At 39.7% G+C, this 25202-nt stretch overlaps 2 protein-coding genes across 5 annotated transcripts in view; one reads left to right on the top strand and one right to left on the bottom strand.

Annotated features, from left to right (window-relative positions):
- The window catches only part of FMO3 (flavin-dependent monooxygenase FMO3), a 37042-nt gene extending 34181 nt beyond the window's left edge, over window positions 1-2861 (bottom strand). The window contains exon 1 of the mRNA XM_038016623.2: window positions 2661-2861. The gene's annotated coding sequence lies outside the window, so the exon portion shown is untranslated. The remainder of the gene's footprint in view (window positions 1-2660) is intronic.
- LOC101746547 (sodium-independent sulfate anion transporter) lies at window positions 851-25202 on the top strand. Of its 4 annotated transcripts, none has more exons than XM_004933561.5 (14): window positions 853-1035; window positions 10666-10800; window positions 13283-13353; window positions 14014-14206; window positions 15247-15351; window positions 16540-16658; window positions 17961-18123; window positions 19975-20139; window positions 20540-20701; window positions 21586-21726; window positions 22328-22473; window positions 23417-23578; window positions 23933-24083; window positions 24669-25202. In XM_004933561.5, the coding sequence occupies exons 1-14, from the start codon at window positions 1002-1004 to the stop codon at window positions 24692-24694; spliced, it is 1773 nt and encodes a 590-aa protein (XP_004933618.2). In that variant the 5' UTR covers window positions 853-1001; the 3' UTR covers window positions 24695-25202. The 4 variants fall into 4 exon arrangements, with proteins under 4 accessions (XP_062529441.1, XP_004933618.2, XP_021208574.1 ...); XM_021352899.3 differs by lacking the exon at window positions 853-1035 and adding an exon at window positions 2897-3038; XM_012696701.4 differs by lacking the exon at window positions 853-1035 and adding an exon at window positions 9923-10307.

The raw sequence follows: 25202 nt of genomic DNA, 5'->3' as shown, positions 1-25202 counted from the left end.
GACTTGGAAGAGGTTTGTTTTGGAAGAGCCATGTTTCGTCCACAGTTATGAATAAAGCCAAAAATCGATCAAGATTCTGTTGTAACAAACCCAAACAGCTTTCCGAAATTCTGTCTCGTTTTGTTTTTGCGTGTCGTCGATAGATGGCGTTACTCTTGCCAGCGTAACAATATTATTAATATTTATTAAATCTAATGGTAGGACTGTGCCTCCCAGTTTTTTTTCTCTCCAAGGAAAATGTATTGCATTATCATTATTTATTGAACACTCCTCGTATATATGGAATATCTTCATGCTTTGATTGTTTTATTTTACATCTTTAAATATTTAAAGGTATATATTAAATATCAATAACGAAAAAAAAGTTTATTTGTTATTAACAGAGAGTTTATTATTTTTATTCTTTTTCTCAACCTTATCTTACTAGGTGGGATCGGCACAGCTAATTTTTCTCTTCCATTCTCTTCTAGCAGCCGTCATCTCAACACTCATTTCTCTCTCTCTCTTTCATATCGTCGTCGTATATTATTTTTAATTGAATTTGTGGTTTTTTTTTTTTTAAATCATTTTGGCCTAAAAGAAAAGTCACCCGGTGCATTCGTATTGAGCGATCCTAATGTGTCATCATGTGTGTTCGCTGTCGCTCGCAGACACGAATCGTAGAAGAAGACTCAACGCTGTCACTAAAACCATACGCTAAGTTCCAAAACATTCCCGGTAGGTATTAAAAGTACACAGTTTTTATCACTGAGTCTTTACATAAAAACAAAACATTTCTGATTCATGAACGGATTTTCTCTTTCATTGAGTTAGTAACAGTATTGTCATCTGTCACTGTCAGTTTGACAGAAAACAAATTGTATGTTTATCAAAACAAACGTATAAAGTTCAATCATAGACCTAAGTTCAATATGATATTAAGCAAACAATATGTTTTCTTTATCATAAATAATAGATAACAATTGACCGTATGACTTAAAAACCGTAGCAACTAACAGGAAATGGACCTCAACGATCCAAGACGCCCTTTATTGGGTGAGTTCATGTAAAATTATCAACAAAATATTTCGAATCGAATTTTAGCTGACCTAGTTCATGATATTAGGAAATCCGACATAAATGTCAAAAATAAGATGTTTAAGCACGTCAACCTGTGTTTTGTAAGAGAACGACATTAATAAATGCATATTTTATAAATTGCTGTATATATGTAATGTATTTTAACTGTTTTTTTATTGATTTTAAGTACCTATTGCAGACTTGAAGTGTTTTCAGGGATTAAAATATTAATTAAAAAGAAAATTTAAACCAATATATTCAGCTATTTTAAGAAAATTAAAAGCTTGTATTTGTAATATTTTAGATCATTTAATAAGTTTTACACTAAAAGTGATTAGAAGTTGCTTAGTGTTAGACTCGGCCAACACTTAGTAACTTATATAATCTACATACATAAGTTGTATGTTGTGTAAATTAAATGTTGATTGAGTAAACATGTTCCTGTATTATATACATATGTGTTATGGATCACCATCCAAGCACCAAATAATCTGAGGAAGGTCACTCAGACTCAGATTAGGAATCAAACTCCAATCCAAACATACAAAAAACAAGTCGAACAAAACAGTACACTAAATAAAAGCCAATTTCAAGTATTTTTAGGGTGCCCCAATTTTGAATATTGATTTAATTTCTAACTTACTTTCAAACAACAGGTAGGCTCTTACATCTTACTCATTTTTGTTGGAAGATTACAAACTTTGAGTGCAATAAATAAACAAAAACTTCCATAAAATCAATAACAGAACGAAACATATTAATCTTATTTCATTGATTTGAAGCAATTTATTAGTATTATTATGTGAAAACATAAAGATTAATATATTAGTGGAAATAAAAACTTGTTCCTTCCTTGATTTACATAAAGTTCTGGAATATCTCTTGTCTTGCTTGATACGAATCAGTCATACCCAAAAATATAAAATGAATGTGATGATGTAAATTTTAGTATAACACTGAAAATAACTTATTTATAATCCATCGTTAATTGTAAACAGAATGTAAAATAATTTGTAGGTACTAAAGAGTGTATTTTATTTTAGAAATGAATGCAATTATAAACAATATAAATAGGCAAATAGTTGAATAAATGAATATTTAAAGAAAAAATAATTTTATGGCTTTAAATATATGGTAAACTTAAGCTTGCGATTTCACTTTTATAGATAGGGCATTCTTTATGGTACATCAAAAATTTTCATTCATATAAACTTGGATCTGTTTATGATGTAAATTAGCTAAAACAGCACAGCACAGTTTGACTCACAGAACTGTTAGTTATATCTCTACAAAGTTATACATAACTGCAAATCAGCTTATTATAATAAATCTTATTATGTATATAAGAATTTGAATAGCGCATTAAACTTGGTAAAAAACTGCACTATAGATGGTTTTTTTGTCACATATTGTCTTTACAAATACAAGTCAGTTGTGTATATCTATTTTGGGTTGTATCGTATTGTTATAGGAATAGGACTGCCTGAGAAGGAAGGGATTGTTCTCTAACAAAGGAACATGAGTACTGATGCTGTTTGGGAAAGGTTTAGGATTAGGAACTATAGGGTATCGTAACAGTATATATCAAAATTAGTTCTTACCGTTTCCTGTCTTATTTCCTTTGAAATCTTGTATTTTTCAACGAGCACTGTTTGCTTCACTGTTCTCGAGTGAACAGAGGCACCTACAGATAGGCACCAGCTTATAGGAAACCAAGTATACATTGATTAATAAAAGTGGGTAGTCATAAAAAGCTTTTTATTAATGGAAACTAGGAGTTTTTGACGGGAATGCGAGAAGTGAAGTTGTGTGATTTGTTTTATTTTGTCCATTTAGTGTTTCTTCAGGTTTAAATGTGTAATAACGGTGGTTTATTAACTGTTAAATATCTGTGAAAGTGCACAAATGTGGGAAAATGAAACAAAGCCGCTGGATGTAATTTCTCGGAATCCTCCAAAAAGTCCCCTGGAAAAATTTCAGTAAATGACCACCATTTTACTGAGATTATATTTCATCCCATATCATGTCGTCTCGTCTAATTTTATTTAATTTCATCCCAGTTGATTAATGTCCCAAATTAATCATCTTCATTTAATTTCATTTCACTCCATATTAGCATTTTTCATAAAAATAAGAATATAAATTAAAATAAGGCATAACTTAAAGGCTTTAGTTACCAGGTCATAGGATCCCTTAAAAAAATTATGAAAATGACTATTACGATTACTATATAGGTCTATGATTACGATACATACAATCTCGTGTTTTTTATTGTCATTATCTTAGGCTATTTGGTTGGTAGGCTATTTGGTTTATGTGACACGCGTAATACCCGACGTTATTCTATTGAATTAAACGTTCGTTTTATTTGGTATTAGTATGAACAATTCGATGTTTTTAATTGAACTTCAATTATGTACCTCATTCAAAAATAGTGGAAAAAGTTTTTTTTGTCATGAAATTTTTTCCAAATTTATAAACATTGAATGGCTCTCTTGTAATGTTGCAAAAATGTCGCTTAAACCGAATAGCCTTTCACCCTTGAATTATTATTTCCGGACGTTTCGAATACTAAAGAGTGTTTGTGTGTTCAAGGACGATTCCGTCATCCCGTGACCGTTTCGTCGGCGCTCGTATTTAATAGGAGGGGTTAAAGTATGAAATTGCCGTTTTATTGTAATAGTTACTTCGAATTGACATAGAACCTTCATGGTTTGAGATTTTTGAGTAAAACTTTTTGCAAATGGTACCTATGATGTTCTTCTTTTAAAAAATGTGCAACATTTGATTATTGACTTTCAATTGTTTTTTTTATTCCGCTTAGACAAGAAAGATGGATACTTCGAAAATTCGAGTGATTTTTGAATCCAAGTTCCGACGCGGAACTAACACTGCAGAAACAGCTCGCAATATCAATGCTGCGTTTGGAGAGGGGACTGCTAATGAACGTGAGATTTAGGTTTAAGCGCTTTCCTGATGGCAATTTTGATTTGAAGAACGAACCACGTGGAAGACCACCCACACATGTGAATAACAATGAATTGAAAGAGATTGTGGAAGCTGATCGGAGCCAAACTGCCCTAGAATTAGCAGGCGTGGTTTAACGTTACCTTACTAACAATATTGACTCATTTACGTCAAATTAATAAAATAAAATAAGAAAAATGGGTGCCTCATGATTTGACTGATCTTGAGAAAGAAACGCGTGTTGAAACTACGTGTTGCCTTGTTGAATCTATACAGAAATGAAGCAATATTGGATCGGATTGTGACATGTGATGAAAAGTGGATTCTTTACGATAACCGTAAGCGAAAAATGCAATGGCTGACCCCAGGTCAAACGCCGCAACAGTGTCCTAAAGCAAAGCTTACCAATAAAAAGGTAATGGTAACTGTTTTCTGATCTCAGCATGGTGTTATTCATTCTAGCTTTCTCCGATCTGGTCAAGCAATAACGGCAGATGTCTACTGTGCCAAACTCTGTACAATGATAGCAAAACTTGCAGTGAAATAGCCCCGATTCATGAATTGATCTTCACCATTATTGCTCTATGATAACCCGAGACCTCATACAGCACGAGAAACCGTTTTAACTCTACAGGAACTGCAATTAGAAACCATTCTTCACCATCCGTATTCGCCAGACCTTGCTCCAACGGACTACCATTTTTTCGTGACTTGGACAATTTTCTACGTGATAAAAAAAAATTCTTCCCAGTAATCCCCCGGTGAAGGTCAAGGGACGACCTGAGGGGGTAGAGGCCGCGCGGCGCGCTGCCGTGGAGTAATAGAGCGACCGGTCGTCCGTGTATCGCGTCCCGGCCCGGCAGGCTCGTTTTGGTCCAGCGGGGTATTCCGGGACACCAGCGGCACCGTCTGGGCGGCCTGACGGGCTGCCGTACCGAGACGGCTGACGTTTCAGAGGCTTTGATTCGCCTCGAAGGCTCCGTCGGCTGGGCGTCCTTGAGGTGAGCCGCGCCGTCTGGTTGTAGTGTTCACCGCGGTAATCCCCCTACCTCATCCGGGTTCTGACCTCGGAGGGGATCGGACGTCGGGTGTAAGTGTGCAGGGGAGTCGTTTAGTGGGTGGGCCCTAAAATCCTTGGGCCCGCGGTCTGCTCACATCACCATGCAGATCGTTGAGTCTCACATACCCCGCGCGCCCCTATTGCGCGGGGACCTCGTAGGAGGTTCGGCCTCCTAGCCGAAAAAAAAAAAGGCCGTACAAAATGCTTTCACACAGTTTGTAGAATCTAGATCACCAGAGTTCTATCGCAAAGCAATGTATAGATAATATTTCGATTAGATATTTTGATTAAATAAATATGTCAAATGAAAAAAAAAAAAATTCAATTTTTCAGTACAAATCGGCAATTTCATACCTTAACCCGTAATATTTCAATCATAATTTATCATATCGGAGATTCGTGACCACGATTGTAGTGAATAGCATACAAGCGGTTTTTTATGGTCCTTGTGGGCAGACTAGCTTACGGCCCACTTGATTGTGAGTGGTCAACATCGCCCATGGACATCAGCAATGCCAGGGACAAAGCCCAGCCGCTGTCTACCATAACGTGCATAATTTCACTCTGCAAATGACCTTAACTGACATCCACTCAAGAAATTTCGGCCTTAACATCCAAGGGCAACACTGCCTTATTATATACAACTATAAACTTGCCTATCTAAAATTTCTTTATGTTAACAACTCTTAAAGAGCGTCGTAAAATACGATTATGAGTTTAAGATTTATGAAAACACTTAATTTCGTTAATAAAATTACATTGTAGTTTTGTTATTAACCTCACCGGGCTGTAAAGTTCGTCTGTGTCGCGGAATGATAATGCGGTTTACGCGACAAGATAATCATTTGCAAACAGAAATGAAACATTAGTTAGTTCTGTATTTTGTTACACATTTTTTTGTTGGATCCAGTGGGTTCGTTCGACCCAAGATTCCTTCATTTCTGTATCGATTCAACAAGGCAACACAAGTTTTAACACGCGTTTCTTTCTGCAGATCAGTCAAATCATGAGGCACCAATTTTTCATATTTTTTTATTTCATTGATTCGACGCAAATGAGTCAATATTGATGGTAAGGTAACGTTAAACCATGCCTGCTAATTCTAGGGTGATCTTCCACGTGGTTCGTTCTTCAAATCAAAATTTCCATCACTAAAGCGTTTAAATCAAAATCGCACGGTGCGTTCATTAGCAGTCCCCTCTCCAAACGCAACATTGATATTGCGAGCTGTTTCTGCAGCATTAGTTCCGCGTCGGAACTCGGATTCAAAGATCACTCGAATTTTCGAAGTATCCATCTTTCTTGTCTAAGCTGAATAAAAAAAAACAACTGAAAGTCGATAATCGAATGTTGCTCATTTTTTAAAAGAATAACCTCATAAGTACCATTAGAAAAAGTTTCAAAAATCTCAAGCCATGAAAGTTCTATGTCAATTCGAAGTACCTATTACAATAAAACGGCAATTTCATACTTTAACCTCTATTATTACCATACTTATAAATTATCAGAAGAGGTAGAAGCTAAACTTAAACGTTGACACCCGGTGTCACCTACCGTAAAGTGTTAAATTTTTCTTCAGAATCTTAACTAATTTCGCACAACAAATTGACAAATTGAAGACTATTGTTGTCTTTTTTCCTACCTATGCTGATAGCCTTGTCAGGCTATATCAGTGCTATTCTATTGTGTAGGTGAGCTCTCGGGGCTCAAACCGGAGGTGTTGCTAACACTGGGCCTTACAAGAGCAGTGCTTCGCAGAATCTACCACCAGATCGGAAACGCGACCCACTGAGAAGATCCGGCGAGAAACTCAGTGGGCGGTGTCTATGGGGTAATTTTCTTGCCGGGCCCTTCGTCGCAAGCGACGGGTTCGGCGAGGACGGTAACCGGTGCTTGAGGTACCTAAAAGCACCGTTAATCGATCAGGAGGATCCGTAATGACGTGCTTAGGGCGACGTCGACTGTTTACCATTCGGTCCACAGGATCGGGTATGTAATTACCGGCGGCCACGACAAGAGGGTTTTCGTGTCGTGCCTCTTTCTCAAAGTGGCGCATTGATGCCGACTGTATATACTTACTGATTGACTATTATTGCACTGACAATTGCTGCTCAGGGAACAAGTTATGAGTGTCATCTTCTCTAGGTGGAAATCTAACATTAAGCATTTTAGAAATACCCCCTTGACATTTGGTACAATACGAAACTTGCGAAAGTGACCAACTGTGTTTCTTTTGTCTGTAAATATCTACAGCAGGTAAGGGTCCGTGGAAGTGAAGCTTGATGGTCATAGCGTATCTATCTATCTTCAAGCTAAACACTGGCCCACAATGAAACAAACTAATAATTTTTGGACGCCATCACAGTGGATATTGATATTTTTCACGTTGCGTCAATAAACGTTCCCTCAATGGTGCGTAAATAAACAGAAGAGTTTACAGCCGGCTCAGCTACCTACCCGTGCAAACAAAATTAAGAGGATACAATGAAACGTACCTATCTCGTCTCCATAAATGTGTCTTGCAGTGAGCGGCACGCACAACCTCTGTCTCCTTCGTTTTTACTATGATTACATTACGCGCCACAGCTTGTATTACTACATTACCTGCAGGATTTCGTCTTATCGGTGTCGTTGTAAAACGTATGGTGCGTGTATTCTTTAAGCGTTTCTAAGGGTCGTTTGAGTTTCTAAAAAAGTAAAACGTATAATATATATCTTAGATGATTTTGGGATAAAGTAAAAAACAACGAAAGAGACCACGCGGCCAACAACCGCCCTAACTGGGCTGCCAACCCAGAAACCGTCGCAACCGCCTTACGAGAAGCCGAGGACCGGACGAGATGGAAACAGCTCAAAAGACAGGCCACGGTCAAGTTTCACGACCAAGGTCAAGGACACGACCTTCAGTAATGAAGAAAGCGACGAAGAAGAAGAAAAAACGACGATTGTCAGACTTACTTTGGCTTTTGATATATGTTGGATAATGTTTTGGCTGGATTTCGTTGCAAGCTCCGTACCGAAACTGCTATGCCAGAGGATAGCCGTTATTTTAGATTATGGGTTATGTATTTGATTTTATTAAATTTATTAAATTTTAACATCAAATTAATGAGCTTCATACTACAAAGCCTTGAAGGATTAGGGTTGGAAATTAGGATAAGGGGAAGACCCTGATGTCTTCAGTTAAGATTTGTTGTTCCCCTAGGTTTTATTCGCGTTCAATTTTGTAATTTAGAAATATTGAAATACGTTGCATTTTTCTGGGAATATAGCCACGCTTAGGTATGTCACTGTCTTGTTCGTAAACTACCAATCGATTTGTATGTGAAATCAAGAACCGGCGAGTATATTGTGGTATTTACTATTACTACATTACATATACATTTTGAGAAATTCCACCCATAAACATTGAAATAAAACATTAGTGTAGACATAAACATAAATAGACATAAATATGAAAATCGATTAATTATTAATCGATATCAGCTAGCTACATCCGCCTTGCTTCTGTTGTTGACAAATCAGATGTACCGATTTTAAAAGTTAGATATCCTTTATTTCTGTAAGATGTCGGTCAAGTCATGACGTTGTTTCATGTCTCTGAGTAGGTCGTCCGTAAGCTACAGTTACCGTTGGAGGCTAATGTTGCCGATATAGAAAAACAAACAATGTATCTAACTATGTTTAATGCGACTGTAGTTTTTTAAACGGGGATAATTGAAAGCTCAACCTAAGGTATTATTATAATCTCGGAGAAAAAGTTAATCGAATGAAATTAAGATAATAATTTTGTGTTTTTAACAGTCATAAAGGGGATAATTAAAATGCTCAGACTACTCAAACACTCGATATCAGCAAGGATTATACTTTAAAACGAGTTTGTAATGATGAGAGTTCGTTAGTGCTACACTAAATTAGCGATGTTGCAGCGATGTATATCGTTATGCCGGCCACCACGTACAATGTACGAATATTTGCGCGCATGTGAATGGCCGTCAAACATTCATTCGCAAACTTAGCGGCTGTGCAAATGGGTTCGGTACTCAATTTGCGAACCCGTTTGCACTTCCTCCTACACTTGTTTACGAATGTCTCACGAATTTCTCCTCCTTTTTAATTCGTCAATAGAACATTGAAGAGAAAAAGAGTTTTGAATTCTTTCCCAGACATCATTAACAGCCATGCTGTTTTTATGGGATTTCTTTTGATGAAGATACGCTACACAGTAGACGTCACGATCTATGAAAATAGCGAAACGTCCGTTGCCTTCGCAATCCTGGGCGCAACTGGTCACACGAATGTGTGGGAGACTACGCAAAGGATCGCGGTTCGCGCGCTTTGATGTTTGTTAAAAAACCGACACAGCTTGGAAAACCACGAATGCAGAGAAAACTTTGCATAATCATTTGCAAATGTCGTCCTACACTTGCGGGTTTGCGTATTCGTGCGAATGTGAGTGACCGGTATTACACTAGCTTGCGGAAGTTCGGTATCTTTTCTTCTATATCTCCACCTTATCCACTAAGTGGGGTCAGCGAATTTTTCTATTCCATTCTCTTCTATCAGTGGTCATTTCAACACTCACTCCTCTCTCTCTCTCTCATATCGTCATTCACACACTCCATCTATGTCTTCTTCGGTCGACTTCTTCCCCCCCTTGGTTGAATATATGGCTTTTCTCAACTATCATGGTGTTGATAATTTTGGCAACAGCCTGCCAACGTGTACATCATGACCGAGCAGACTTGACGAAACAGTGGTATGGACTTGTAGGGCTATATACGACAAAGGGAAGATCTTCTACTGAGCGGGTGATATTGCTTGGTAGACTGACGGTCCCTGTGATGTTGTTCGGAACTTGTATATATGCAAGCTTCGTTTCAAAATGTCGTAAGCGAGATTCAGGCATCTGTCAAATATCTTGTGTTCTGTGATTGCTACCGCCATAGACTCAATTTTGAAACTGCGTTAAGTAGGTACTGCAGGCGCATATCTGTGCCACGAACGCAAAGCTACATCGCTGTCACTATAGCACCGGCCTTACTTAAATACCTTATGTAATCGTCTATATTCCCCTTCGCTGTTTACTATCTTTAACTTTCTCGTTACAACGCTCATTCTCTTATGCGGTATCATACAAATAGTACGTGTTAGTTAAAAAAAATCATCTCAGACCCGAAGTGTTCACTTGCATATAATATGAAGATGAATGGTGAATTAGGTAAATGATAAATATTTTTTGAAAAATTAAAATAAAGAAACCCAATTTACTTAATCGAACAAGTTACGCCTAAATAGTACAAGAAAAAAGAAAAGATTTTCTTTAATTATTTGGAAACTCAATTTGGCTATATTTCTTCTAAAGCTATACAGTGTAGTTTTTATAACAAGTGCTTTGAGGAATTGTTTGATTTGATCCCATCATCTCAATTTCATCTTTAAACCACTCATCGTGTATAATCCGGACTTGTAATGAACAAGATCCTCAAACGCGGCTTGAAAACCTTCGTGTGCATCCGCAATCCATGTATTAATTAATAATGATTCATGTACTCTAATGCCATATTTCTTTTTTTCAGGGGAACCCTCAAGGGGCCGGTTAAGGAAAACAGCGGCAAAGTTTTGCGGCCTGGGCTCGTGGAAGATAAGACTTCCAATCACGATATGGCTTCCACGTTATACATTGGAATCTCTGTTTAGGGATCTTATTGCCGGTGAGGCCATATATTTTTTTAGCTTTTCTCTCCGCACATTACTCAGAGCCTTTTGGCGTGGACACTGACTGTTCGGGCGTTATAGAGGAGCCATTTAAAAAAAAATTCTATTTAGCCTATATGAACATAATTAGAATATAGTAACCCATCTTGCGCAAGGCAGCTGGCAGTAACTGGATGCGTAGAACCGAAGATCGGGTTCAGTGGCGAGCTTTGGGGGAGGCCTATGTCCAGCAGTGGACTGCCGCAGGCTGATGAGGATGAACCCATCCTGAGATCCAAGTCTGGCCAGAATTATGTATCGCACTGCGTGATTAGGAAACTATCGCAGTATGCTAGTTAGTACTATGAATAAAACGCTATACGTGATATTAATAATACGTGAAGCAAAAACTTTGTACCCCTTTTTAAGAAAATTGCGCGGACGGAGGAGTATGATATTTTCCACACTTATAGAGAACTAGCGACCCGCCCTCGCTTCGCTTCGGAAACTGTAATTTATTATTGATTTCTCCACTATTTAATGGATGTTATTATACATATAAACCTTTCCTAAAAAAAAACCGCATCAAAATTCATTGCGTAGTTTTAAAGATTTAAGCATACAAAGGGACAAAGAAAGCGACTTTGTTTTATACTATGTAGTGATGATATAGAGAAGCAGTGCACAATGCTAATATTTTTTTTAAATAATGCATAAAAGATACATTAAATCAATAAAGAAAACGTTACACACACTACTATGTATTTGACACACACACGAGATTTTGTGTCGCTATATATATGTTTGTTGTTAATGTATTCTACTGATCGCGGAACTGCTAGCCGATCGATACGATTTAATGACATCATCTGGAGGACATCATCGGTTTTTTAACTCGCGTTAGAGAACGACTCCCAATTCTGTAAAATAAAATACACCGATCATGTTTTTGTGCGGCTGCAAGTGAAAACAGATGTTACCTAAACATTGACACGCATGCTGTACGTGGATAGTGTGTTTTGTTTTATTTCATTACGTTTATTTACATATATATTTTTGTTTATTTACGTAATTGAGTGAAAGAGCTCACGGACCGTAAGACAATTAGTTGTTACCGGAGCTTATGGACATACTAAGTTTCCTATAAAACATAAATAAATTCACCACAGCATAGCATAGACAAAAAAAGAATCTATAAGTATTAACTAGCTGACCCGGCAGACTTCGTAGTGCCGCAATCTATAAATAAAAGACCTAAACTTTTCTATAAAATAAACTTAAAAAAAAGGAATCCGTTAGACGGGGGACATATCAAAAGGAAAAACAAAATTGTTCTTTTTATTTAATTCCGAGCATTTTCATTCATTTAACTACCTTTTAAAACTTCTCTGGACTTCCACAAATAATTCAAGACCAAAATTAGCCAAATCGGTCCAGCCGTTCTCGAGTTTTAGCGAGACGAACAGCAATTCATTTTTATATATATATATATATATATATAGATATAGGTTACTTAACTATATATTTAGGTCATAAATATATTTGTATTAAATAAAATGTTTTTATTGTGAGACCGCCTCAGAGACGGTAACAAAAATTATTAATTATTTCCAATAGCATAGTGTGGCATCTCACTGCTAAGACCTGCAAGGCACAAAGCAATTTTCGATATCTCAACATATTTACTTTAAAATAATAGTCTTGTCTGCATCATTTATTGACGAATACAGAAAAGATCATACATTAATGTCTATGAAGTTCTATGAATAAATTGTCAATGAAAAAAAAAACGAACAAGGTACCTTCAAAGATAGATCGCTTAGTAAAAAAATGGAATTTGTGAATTCTGGCAAGGAATACGGGAATATAATATTTGTTCAAAAATTAGCACTGCCAACCTTTTAGTGCCAACCTTTATATCCGACAACATGTCTTGTCGTATCCACCGGATCTATTCTCGGTGCTTTTAGGCTTTTCAAACACAGGTCACCATCCTCCGAACTCCTTGTCGTAAGAATATGACGAGCGAACTAACTTACAGACACAGTCCACTGAGTTTCTCGGGTCGCGATTTCGATACGGTGGTAGATTCTAGAGCCCTTGCTAGAGCTAGTGTGTTAGCAAATTCTCTCAGATTTAGCCTGTGCGCTCACCTACCCCTCGGTGAGAAACTAGAATAGTCTGTGGCGGGTACCCATCATACAACGCAAGATATTTGACAGATGCCTGAATCTCGTTTACGACATTTTCAAGATAAGCCTGCATATATACAAGCTTGGAACAACTACATACGGACCGTCGGTCTACCGAGCAATATCACCCGCTCGGTGGAAGATCTTTCCCTTCGTCATTTAAGTCTCCCACAAGTTCCTTAGGCTACCAGCAAATAGGTAGAGAAAAAAATTGCATCCGGCAACCGTCAAACGAGGACCTGGAGCTCCCATGTCCGCCCACGCCTCCCCAATTTCGCACATTTCATGTTTTATGTTGCCATTTCAGGTATAACGGTCGGCCTCACGTCAATACCTCAAGGCATTGCCTACGCAATGATCGCTGGCCTACCCCCGCAAGTAAGTAATTTTTTCCCTTCCTATGCTGATAGCCTTGAGAGGCTATTTCAGCTTAACTCTAGCGTTTAGGTGAGCTCACGGGGCTCAAACCGGAAGTGTTGCTAACACTGGCCCTAGCAAGAGCAGTGCCTCGCAGAATCTACCAACGGATCGGAAACGCGACCCACTGAGAAGATCCGGCGAGAAATTCAGTGGGCTGTGTATATGGGTCAATTTACTCGTCGAGCCCTTCGCCGCAAGCGACGCGTTCGGCGAGAACGGTGACCCGTGCTTGAGGTACCTAAAAGCACCGTTAATGAATCGGGAGGATCCGTAATGGGGTGCTTAGGGCGACGTCGATTTCTTACCACTCGGTCCACAGGATTGGGTATATAAGTACGAAGCTTGTCATATCCAATATATATCACGTTGTTAACAAGTTTTTATTGGTTATAATTCTGTATATACGTGACGGGTAGCCTAATTGAAATTTATTTTAGATTTTACGGCCGTGAACATATTTGATAGAATGTTCGAGAAAAATATACCTTTAGAAATTTCGATTTCATCACTGATTTGAACTGATTCCGTTTTAGCATGTACCAAAATCAAATGACCATAGATTAACATTGATTACAGACAGGACGGTGTTTAACTAAACGTACTTCATTTTTGTTACAGATCGGTCTGTATTCCAGTATATTCCCGGGCATAGTCTACAGTTTATTTGGAAGCTGCAAGGACATTACCCTGGGCCCGACCGCCATATTATCGGCTCTCGTCGCTAAGTACGTAGCGTACTCCGACGATTTCGCATATTTGGCCTCGTTCTTGTCCGGGTGTATAGTCCTACTGTTTGGAATTTTACAACTGGGTGAGTGTATTTCGTCTTAGGTGAAAAGAAAGATTGGAGTATGCGCCCCCTCATGGGAACACGTCTCAATGTTATTGTAATAAATGCTCTCCCAATCCTCGGACAACGCGTTAATGCTCAGTGGCAAAAATAAGTCGAACGTTGGATTTAGTAATTACGGAATTAAAAAGAAATGCGTGTTTGATGGTATGATAAATGGGCAAAATAGGTGGTAAGCACTGGATGCGATACGAGAAGAGAACGAAAAGAATGGAGTGCATTTAAAGAGACATTCAACATTGGGTGGACACAGTTTGAAGAAGAAAAAGAAAGTGAGAGAGAGAGCGTGTTTGATTTTATAAGTATTTGCCTAATGAGTGAAATTCGATTATATTTACTGAAATCTCAAGCTTTACATTCATTTTAATGTTATTTAACTATTTTATTTTGTTAGTGAAGATTTGAAAACTGTTTATTTTCAAACAAATTAATAACATTAAACTTTCGACAATTAATACCGAAAATTCAGTTCATAAACAAAGGAGAAATTGCCCGCCACCGGAGTAGAGTTCATCCATACTACCTGGAGCCACTGCGTTCATCCACAGTGCGTTTCCAGAGGTCTTTTTTGCCACGTACCATCCGACTATGGAATGAGCTCCCCTCCACGGTGTTTCCCGAGCGCTATGACATGCCCTTGTTTGAAACGAGGCTTGTGGAGAGTATTAAACGGTAGGCAGCGGCTTGGCTCTGCCCCTGGCATTGCTGAAGTCCATGGGCGACGGTAACCACTCACCATCAAGTGGGCCGTATGCTCGTCTGCCTACAAGGGCAATAAAAAAAATATTGGTATTTAACTGTTTGGTCTTAACCTATATTAAAAAAAAATTGTATAGATTACTTGATTTTGTTTATTCTCCGGCATAGACGTTGTTGTTGAAAGGATGTTACGTGCATTATTTATAAGAAAAATTGGTATTTTCCAAAATGATTTTGAATCCCAACGTCTTCTAATTGCAATAGGTCACGAACGCTTCTGATGTGTGTATACGTTTGTCCAGGATTCATATTAGATTTCATATCAAAGCCGGTGATAGCGGGCTTCACAACGGCCGCGGCGCTTCAAATCGGAGCATCCCAGCTGAGATCCCTGTTTGGAGTTTCTGGTAAGATCTGAGGCTTATATGAGATCACGGTTCGTCTCATGGCGAGTGGTAATGGTGGCATTGCGAGGGACTTAAACTGATCTGCTGCATTGTACCGCGGACTTTTTCTTGCCTTGTTAAGACAGGTATATCAGAGTATAAGGAAAAGACAGATGCGGGGATTCTTTCTTGGAGCTTGTAGGTATTGGGTAGGAGCGCACCGGTGTAGCGGTGGCGGTAAAGAAGTCGACTGAATGATCCCTAACAGTCTCACTATGTAACATTTTTTTAAGGCCGTCAGCGCAAAAGTGGCCTAAGCTTACCATAGTTATTATGGAGAAATGGAGGTTTAAGTTTTCATGAAATTGAATTTGAGTAGGCAAAAAAAATACGCGCAGAAATAATGTTTACAAAGCCATCTGTTATGTATGGGTGAAACTATGGATAGGCCGGTTTTGCATCAAAATTTATTATATTTTAAATAAATTGCAATATACATAGAAGCGTGATTATGAAAAAAATGTGGGTTAGGCCACTTTTGCGCTGACGGCCTTATTTATTGTGTAGATGTTTGAAAGAACCTAAGGAGCATCTGGTGTTGTTTTTTTCTCCTATCTATGCTGATAGCCTTGAGAGACTATTTCGTCTTGACGTGTGGGTAAGCTCAGGGGACGCAACACGGAATTGAAACTGGTGTTGAGTGGTTGCGGGAGCTTATGGATATCGTAACGTGAAAGCTGCCATACACTTTGAGACGTTAGGTCTAAGTGCCTGTTGAACAGTAAGCAGCCCCATCCTGCATTACTGCTTCGCGGTAGGAATAGATAGGTTGGCGATACCTACCCGTGCGGACTCGCAAGACGTCCTACCTACCATCAGTAATTACGGAAATTATAATTTTGCTTTTTTTGATTTTTATTACACGATATTATTACTTTATTGTCTTCAAGTCGTCATGGCCTAAAGATTAAGAAGCTCAGTAAGTACATTTGGAATCAATAAAAAAAATCTTTGTTTTTTGTAATTTTTTTGTTAAGTACGTATTTCATTACAAAAATTGTTACCCGCCTGCGGGATTCGAACACCGGCACACTCGCATCGCTCCTTATCGTCTTATCCTTTAGGCCACGACGACTTTATAATACCATTTGTACAATTCAATCCTGAATGACGTTATGTAGAAATTTGTGGTTTTGTAAACGTTTGCAGGCTCCTCGGGCAATACGTTCGTGAAGGCCATCATTAACTTCTTCAGAAACATCACAACGATTCAGCTAAATGACTCTTTGCTGGGCGTGGTCACGATAATATCATTAATGCTGTTGAAGGTGAGTTGACTTTGAACTAGCTTCTGCGACTTTGACATTGACATTGCTGGTTTAATGCTGAAATGAGAATCGATGTACTTCGTGGTATATTTGGAATGATGTTTGGATTTTGGTGTACTTTTTTTTGTGGTGTTGGGTGGGCAGCCGTTATACTGTAAAAACTGAGACCTTAAAACTATATCTCAACCTAGATGGCGCCATTTTTGTTGTAGATGTCTCTGGGCTCCGGGAACTATTTCACACCAGGTTGGTCGTGAACTCATTCACCCATCTAAGCAATAATAAAATATACACTTGAAAATTTGTAGACGCATCAAGGATCGATGACAATACAATTATATTATTACTTTAGCCTAAAATCTTTATCAGAATTATTTCGAATTTTTTTTAAGCTTGAGAATTACAATTAAATAACAATAAAAATGATGCTCGGGCAACTTGGTGCACGTGGAAGAAGTGAAACTTCTTTTGCGGTGTGTAGTATTGTGGTTTTCTTCATTTTTCATCCTTAAATCAAATTTCTCTTATAATAGAGAATGCTGTGTATAAGAGAAACGACCTAGTTCGCTTTGTCCTTTCCCTCTCTCCACGGTCGATTCTTGGTCTTGCACGGTCGAGGGGTTCGCGAGACGCTGTGTCTATTTTCTCACTCTCGCTCTTCCTAAATTGTATCTTTTCTCTCTAACCGTAACGAATCTGTCGCAAGTTAAATTTTACTCTTTTTTATTTATTTTTTATTGCTTAGATGGGTGGACGAGCTCACAGGCCACCTGGTGTTAAGTGGTTACTTGAGCCCATAGACATCTACGACGTAAATGCGCCACCCACCTTGAGATAGTTCTAAGGTCTCAAGTATAGTTACAACGGCTGCCCCACCTTTCAAACCGAAACACATTACTGCTTCACGGCAGAAATAGGCAGGGCGGTGGTACATACCGGCGCGGACTCACAAGAGGTCCTACCACCAGTAAACTCTAAACGCGCCTAAAGAAGTTTCACTTCAAAACTAAAATAATAGTGGTTCTTTTAAAGATTTCGAACACAAATATTGTAAATGCATCATACAACGCAAGAAAATTGACAGATGCCTGAACCTCGATTACGACATTTTCAAGATAAGCCTGCATATATATAAGTTCCGAACAACAATATACAGACCGTCGGTCTACCGAGCAATATCACGCGCTCGGTAGAAGATCTTCCTTTCGTCGTTAAACCTACAAGATTGTGACCTGAGTTGTTTGTCTTGCAGTTTTACCTAATGTTGGTATATGAATATATATATTTATTAATATTTGTTAGCACGCGACGATTCCGGTGGGTCCGGACTCATCTTCGTGCCGGGTCCGGTTCGCCAAGCTCTGGGTGTACGTGCTGAGGGCTAGGAACGCTTTGGTCGTGTTTGTCGGTTCCATCCTCGCCTACATCCTGTACGTGCAAGGCTGGACGCCCTTCGCATTGACAGGTCCGTATATCGTCGACTGGTCTCAAGCCCTACGGCGCGACGTGAGGATCTGGTGTTAAATGGAACTCGCAGACATCACACCGCGCCTGCCGCCATCTTGACATTTATGAATGGACTTTTTGGCGGGAACGCGATGAGTGAAGTTGTGTGATTTGTTTTATTTTGTCTATTTAGTGTTTCTTTTAAATGTGTAATATTGGTGGTTTATTAACAGTTTAATATCTGTGAAAGTGCACAAATGTGGGAAAATTAAAAAAAGTCGCTGGACGTAACTTCTCGGGTTCCTCCAGAAAGTCCAGTGAAAAAATCTCAGTAAACGACCACCATTTTACTGAGATTATATTTCATCCCATATCATCTCATTTCATTTAATTTCATCCCAGTTGATTAATTTCTCAAATTAATCACCTTCATTTCATTTCATTCCATATTAAAAAAATTCATAAAATTAAGAATATAAATTAAAACAAGATATGACTTAAAGGTCTTAGTTACCAGGTCATAAAATCCCATAGAAAAAACATTTATGAATTGTTCAATTGTATCACTGCTGAGGATCACCCATGACGCTCAACAGTATGTACTGGACGCGATACCTGATCCGTCCAACACGTTGGGTTCCGACCTCTTGGCCTATTGCCTTCCACTTTCTCTGTCACTATCAGCTGTATCAGTTACCACATCTTTTTGCTTTACTTGACGTAAGCAGACACCATCTTAGGATATGAGGTTGAAATATGTTTTGTTTTCATTAAGATTATAGTGAAAATTGTATAGAACATTGGTTAGTTCGTATCCAGTGGAAATGGTGGTTCCCGTAATAAAACTTAAGACGTACACCTGTTAACTCTTCATCCTTTCCTAGTACTTATTTTTCCAATGAAAACAAAAACGGTTATTTGTCCATGGACATCATCACAAACATTTCGTCACCAAACCTGAGACTTGAGTTCGGACAGAACAATCAAATTTGGACAAAGTAATTTTATCGTAATAGATAAATAAAACAATTATTACCAAAATACAAATTTTGTTTTAGAGGATTCCTTGTTACTTATGTTGCCTTGGTACGATATGAAGCTCTGGGAAGACATATTATATAGTTCTTTTTCTTGTTCTCATAAAGTGATCGATGTCGTTCACTCGCTGCTGTCCATGAGCTTCGGTTACCACTTCGGGAAGCCCATAATCTTATCTAAAAAAAAAGTGTGCGTGTACTTATGTACGCGCGTAAGAAGTTATAATTTATTTTTATAAAATTTATATATATTTTTTTAAATATTAAATAATTAATAATAAATATTTAACGTTAATAATTTAACAATATTTAGTATGAATCATATTAAATAATAATTTTGTCATTTATATTACTAAAAAATGAATGCTAATAAAACTTTTTTTTACAAGTGTACATGCGTGAAAGTTCACCTGCGGAAATATTCAGACTTGCCAAGCTACGCCGGTCGTATTGTAATGAGCGATTTAGTGGGCAATAGATTTTGTTAATTTTGTGTCACGGTGCGCGCGCATCATAAAATTTCACTCTCATCAATATTTCATAACGCGCCTAAAGAAGTATAACTTCAAAAACAGATGAATTGCGAGCAGCTCTTCCCGTTTATGCTCTCCTGGTACTTTAATGAAAAAGCGTTATTCCCACTTTCTCTCTCTCTTTCTGTCTCTGTCTCTCTCTCTTTCTAATGTATTAATTATCTAAATATTGCATTTTGATAAAATTTACAATTTACTTTCAAATATGATTCAATTAAGCTTAAAGAGAGATTTTTTTATATCACTGCTCCCAATCGCACGTGTCCATATATTGTGCAATGTCGTATTGTCTTCAACCAGGTAAAATAAATGGAGGTCTGCCCCATTTCGGGCCCCCCCCCTTCAGTACCGTGGTCGGGAACCGAACTCTGAACTTCACGGACATGCTGGCTGTGTTCGGAGCGGAGGGCCTGGTGATGCCCTTGGTCACTATATTAGAGAGCGTCGCCATTGCCAAAGCATTTGGTAAGTGTATTTCGGGTGCTCTTTTTAATTCTTACGCTGACATTTTGTTGGGTATTTTTAGAGTATGTCTCTTGTTTTCTCTTAAAATAGTGTTTACTCGTGGTAGGACCACTTGTGAGTCCGCACGGGTAGACCTTAAGGTGGGTGGCACATTTGCGTTCTGGATTTCTATGGGCTCCAGTAACCACTTAACACCAGATGGGCTGTGAGCTCGTCCACTCATCTAAGCAATAAAAAAATTTAAAAAAGTTATTTTTTATCCTTTTGATTTTTGTCCGGATACCAGGTCAATGAAATGACATTATTATTGTATTGTCATCGATTCTTGATTGGTCCGTGAATCTGTTATGTACATAGATAGATACAGGAGAAGCCAATAAAGATCAGTTTCCCTCACCAGCTGGGTCCAAGCCCGTGGACGGCACGCAGGAGATGATAGCGCTGGGGGCCTGCAACATTCTGTCGTGCTTCGGTCAGAGCATGCCGACCACGGGCTCCTTCACGCGCACCGCTATCAACCATGCCTGCGGCGTCACCACCCCCGCGGGATCCCTGTTCAAAGGTAACCCGTCCTCTTTTTTATGCTTGAAGTATTACTGGTGGCCCGGGGACCTTTCTAGTTTCACCAGGAGAGGTGGGCGAACAAAGGCTCAGCCAGAATTGGTGGGATTTGCTAACAACTGCCTGAGCGCCTCCGAAGGAGACCTAACAACTCAAGAGCAGCTGCTTCGCGAATCTACTACCGGATCGGAATCGCGACCCGCTGAGAAGATCCGGCGAGAAACTCAACGAGCTGATGCATCGGTAGGCAGCGGCTTGGCTCTGCCCCTGGCATTGCTGAAGTCCATGGGCGACGGTAACCACTCACCATCAGGTGGGCTGTATGCTCGACTGCCTACATGGACAATAAAAAAAAAGCATGGGTTAGGATAACCCGTCCTCCTCGCTGACCCCCCGGCACCGCTCCGCCCTGGGAGACTTTGAGATTTCAAAGTGATCGACAGTATTGTATATATCGCCGCAATTTTACAATTTTTTTTTTTGGATTGCTTCGATAAATGGACGAGCTCACAGCCCACCTGGTCTTAAATGGTTACTGGAGTCCATAGACATCTATAACGTAAATGCGCCACCCACCTTGAGATGCCGTGAAGCAGTAATGTGTTTTGGCTTGAAGGGTGGGGCAGCCGTTGTAACTATACTTGAGACCTTAGAACTTATGTCTCAAGATGGGTGGCGCATTTACGTTGTAGATGTCTATGGGCTCCAGTAACCACTGAATACCAGCAGCAATAAAAAAAAATCATCTATATTAGTATCGCCCTGTCCGCCTGTGCTTCTGATTGTGACATCATCAGTCAGTAAACACGCTGACGGGCGGCGCCGTGCGAGCCGATGTCATTCCGTAGCGCCAAGCACAATGTAACCAAACCCTTCATCTTCCAGCGTGTCTCGTCCTCCTCGCGGTGACTCTGTTAACGGACGCGTTCTTCTTCATCCCGAAAACGGTCCTAGCCGGGATCATCATCGTGGCCATGACCTCCATCACGGAATTCGGTCTCGTGACGAAATTGTGGAGGAACAGCAGTGAGTTGATGCTTTATACGAAGTTTGCAGAGTTTTCTTTAGGTTTTAATGCGTGGGGAAGGGAGGAGTAGAATGGAGGTCCGAAATGAGCCTTTTGAGGACAAGTGATAATGTAATCTGAATATAGCAAGAATTTTCAAATGGTTCATAATAATTTTCAAATTTTTTTTTTAATTGCCTTTTTAGGCAGACGAGCATACGGCCCACCGGATGGTGAGTGGTTACCGTCGCCCATGGACTTCAGCAATGCCAGGGACAGAGCCAAGCCGCTGCCTACCGTTAAGTACTCTCCACAAGCCTCGTTTGAAGAAGGACATGTCAAAGCGCTCGGGAAACATCGTGGAGGGGAGCTCATTCCAAAGCCGGATGGTACATAGGTGGCAGAAAATATTTCTGGAAACGCACTGCGGATGTAAGCAGTGGCTCCAGGTAGTATGGATGAACTATACTCTGCGTGGTGGTGCGATGGTAAAAACGAGATGATGGGATCATCTCAAACAATTCCTCAGAGCACTGCAAATTCTCCAAATACTTGTAAGGCATTTACGGACTGGAGCTATAAAGGCTATGTTATTGCTCAACCGCCCTCCGCGTTGCGCAGAGCTGGAGCTGGCGGTGTACTCGCTGACGGTGCTGGTGGGGGCGGGCGTGGGGCTGGAGTACGGCATCCTGTGCGGGGCGGGGCTGGACGTGGCCAGGACGCTGGCGCACGCCGCCCGCCCCGACCTGCACCATCAACTCTTCAAGGTGAGGTGGACTTCACGAGGATAGCGGTGACAACGCTTTCATGTTGTGTATAAGTGACCCTCGCAAAAAATCCAGCTGCCAAAATCGACTTATGATCAAAGGTTGTTGCCCCGTGCGAAGGCTGAGCATAGCTCTTGTTATGACGCGGCCGATATCGCACTTTTATTACGCGTGACGTCATTTGAGGCTAAAACAACCTGACCATAGATTGACTAACCACATACGACGTCGTGCGCTATGAATGGCCTTTAGCTTGACGCAAAACTGCATTTATGTTAGAATTCCTTTGTTATTTATAATATTTCTTTAAATCATGACCATGATAATAATGGCAGATGAATATTATTCACAAGGTCGTATGTTTAAATTGTCCATTAAAATCGATATGTGATCCATTGCTGATTTGAGTTTGTTTTCAATAGCGTCATGGAAGTCAACGGACTACAGTATATCTATACATTTTTCTTAATTCATTTTACTATATATATTCATTTTTACACATTTACGTTTTACATTTACATACATACATCACATTAAGTAGAACTGGGTCTAATCGTGGAGGGCTTATAAATTGAGTGTGGAAAGTTCTTGCACTCGAAGCTTTCTCAATACCCATTTCATTGTAAGCTATAAATGTTTTTTTTTCCTACCTATGCTGATAGCCTTAAGAGGCTATATCAGCTTCGCCCTAACGTGTAGGTGAGCTCACGGGGCTCAAACCTGACGTTGTTGCTAACATGAACCCTAGCAAGAGCCGTGCTTCGCAGAATCTACCACCGGATCGGAAACGCGACCCACTGAGAAGATCCGGCGAGAAATTCAGTGGACTGTGTCTGTGGGTTAATTTACTCGTCGAGCCCTTCGTTGCAACAAATGCAATTAAAGCTGTAAGCACTTTATGTAGCTTTTATATCTCTATTATCAACATAATGGGTTTGCACAGGTCGGCAACCAGGACTGCATAATTCTGACGTTGCTGGGCACGCTGACGTACGCGTGCTGCGAGCACGTGCCGCGTCAGCTGCGCCGGCGCGCGGGCGAGCACGTGCACGTGGCGGTGCTGGACGCGCGGCACGTGCAGCGCCTCGACTACGGAGTGGCCGAGGTGAGCTCCCCCCGCTCCTGCGTCCCTGGTACTTTAGAGTCGAGTTCGACTACGGAGGATTTCTTAAATCTTTCAACTTTATTTTTTTTGCTTAGTTGGGTGGACGAGCTCACAGCCCACCTAGTGTTAAGTGGTTACTGGAGCCCATAGACATCTACAACGTAAATGCACCACCCACCTTGAGATATAAGTTCTAAGGTCTCAAGTATAGTTACAACGGCTGCCCCATCCTTCAAGTCGAAACGCATTACTGCTTCACGGCAGAAATAGGCAGGGCGGTGGTACCTACCCGTGCGGACTCACAAGCTGTTCTACCACCAGTAATTACGCAAATTATAATTTTGCGGGTTTCAGAATTTGATCTCCACGATACTAGACCTCGAGCAGAACCACAGGTTTCTGCTGTGGAACTTCAAGGAGAGCCACAAGCAACTCTTCGAGGACATACACCCCGGCTTCTCTGGGCGGTTCGTGAACGGACCCAGCATTGACCAGCATATATTAGGTACGTGTCTCCCGGGAACACAAGATGCTTTATTACTGTTATGTAATGAAACATGGTGGTCAGGTAAGTGGCTAAAGTACATTCGGATTATAATGATTACAATTAAAACGCATTCCGATGTATGTATTTTTTTTTATTGCGTAGATGAATGGACGAGCTCACAGCCAGTTAGTGTTAAGTGGTAACTGGAGCACATAGATATCTACACCGTAAATGCCGCCGCCCACCTTGAGATGAGTTCTGAGGTCTCAGTATAGTTACAACGGCTGCTCCACCCGAACTGCCCAAACCGAAAAGCATTACTGCTTCACGGCAGAAATAGGCGGGGTGGTGGTACCTACCCGCGCGGACTCACAAGAGGTCCTACCACCAGTAAATCATATCGTCTCATATCGCCTCCATTTTTCCATTGAATTATTTATAATATAATAAGTTGAAGATATCACAGACAAAGGGTATCGGTACCTTGACATCTGGCAGTTTGGCTAACTTTGGCCTCTATGTTCACGTCAGGAGGATCTCACTGTTTATAATGATGATGATGAAAATTGTATCTGAACTTTTGCTAATTTGTTTTTATTTCAGGACTGGAACCTATACCAATGCGATGAGCTTTAAATACTGAAGACTTAACATATTCCATAATGAACTTTAGGATTACATTAATCTGAGCTATAAGCTCTGCCTTTTTATAAAAAAATGAATTAAATTCAGTAATAGAATAGGATAGAATATAATGTGGCACACCAAGATGAGATGAGATGAAAGTTCTTTTAGAAAGACAGCAATTTTTTGGAATGTCTTTGCCGGAGTACTTAGCACTTACCGCGACGCAAGCCTTTCTTCTGCCTTCGTTGACGATAAAAACGTCGTCACATTGACCGCTCTTACAGTTTTAAGTGATCTCTTATCGATGTAGATTGCGATGTACTTATAATTTAAAATATTTGTTAGTATTAAAATATGAGGCTAATCAAAAGTATTTTTCTAATTATAAAGTGCTAGTCTTTGATCGTTTAAATGTATGAAAAAGATATGTACCTGATAAGTGTGGTGAACAATTATGTTTATGTATGTGTATGAAATGTAATTGATTTATTAAAAATTTGTTAATGATTA

The sequence above is a fragment of the Bombyx mori genome, chromosome 17, assembly GCF_030269925.1.
Source record: "Bombyx mori chromosome 17, ASM3026992v2".
In the NCBI taxonomy this organism is placed as follows: Eukaryota; Metazoa; Arthropoda; class Insecta; order Lepidoptera; family Bombycidae; genus Bombyx; species Bombyx mori.
The sequence above is the reverse complement of the archived record's forward strand: the minus strand, read 5'-3'. Positions and strand labels throughout refer to the sequence as shown.

Coding starts and splice junctions, on each gene's coding strand:
- LOC101746547 (XM_004933561.5), top strand. CDS start 1,002: ATGGACCTCAACGATCCAAGACGCCCTTTATTGG. Junction 23,579..23,932: donor TCGACTACGGAGTGGCCGAG/GTGAGCTCCCCC, acceptor TGCGGGTTTCAG/AATTTGATCTCCACGATACT. Junction 24,084..24,668: donor CATTGACCAGCATATATTAG/GTACGTGTCTCC, acceptor TTTTTATTTCAG/GACTGGAACCTATACCAATG.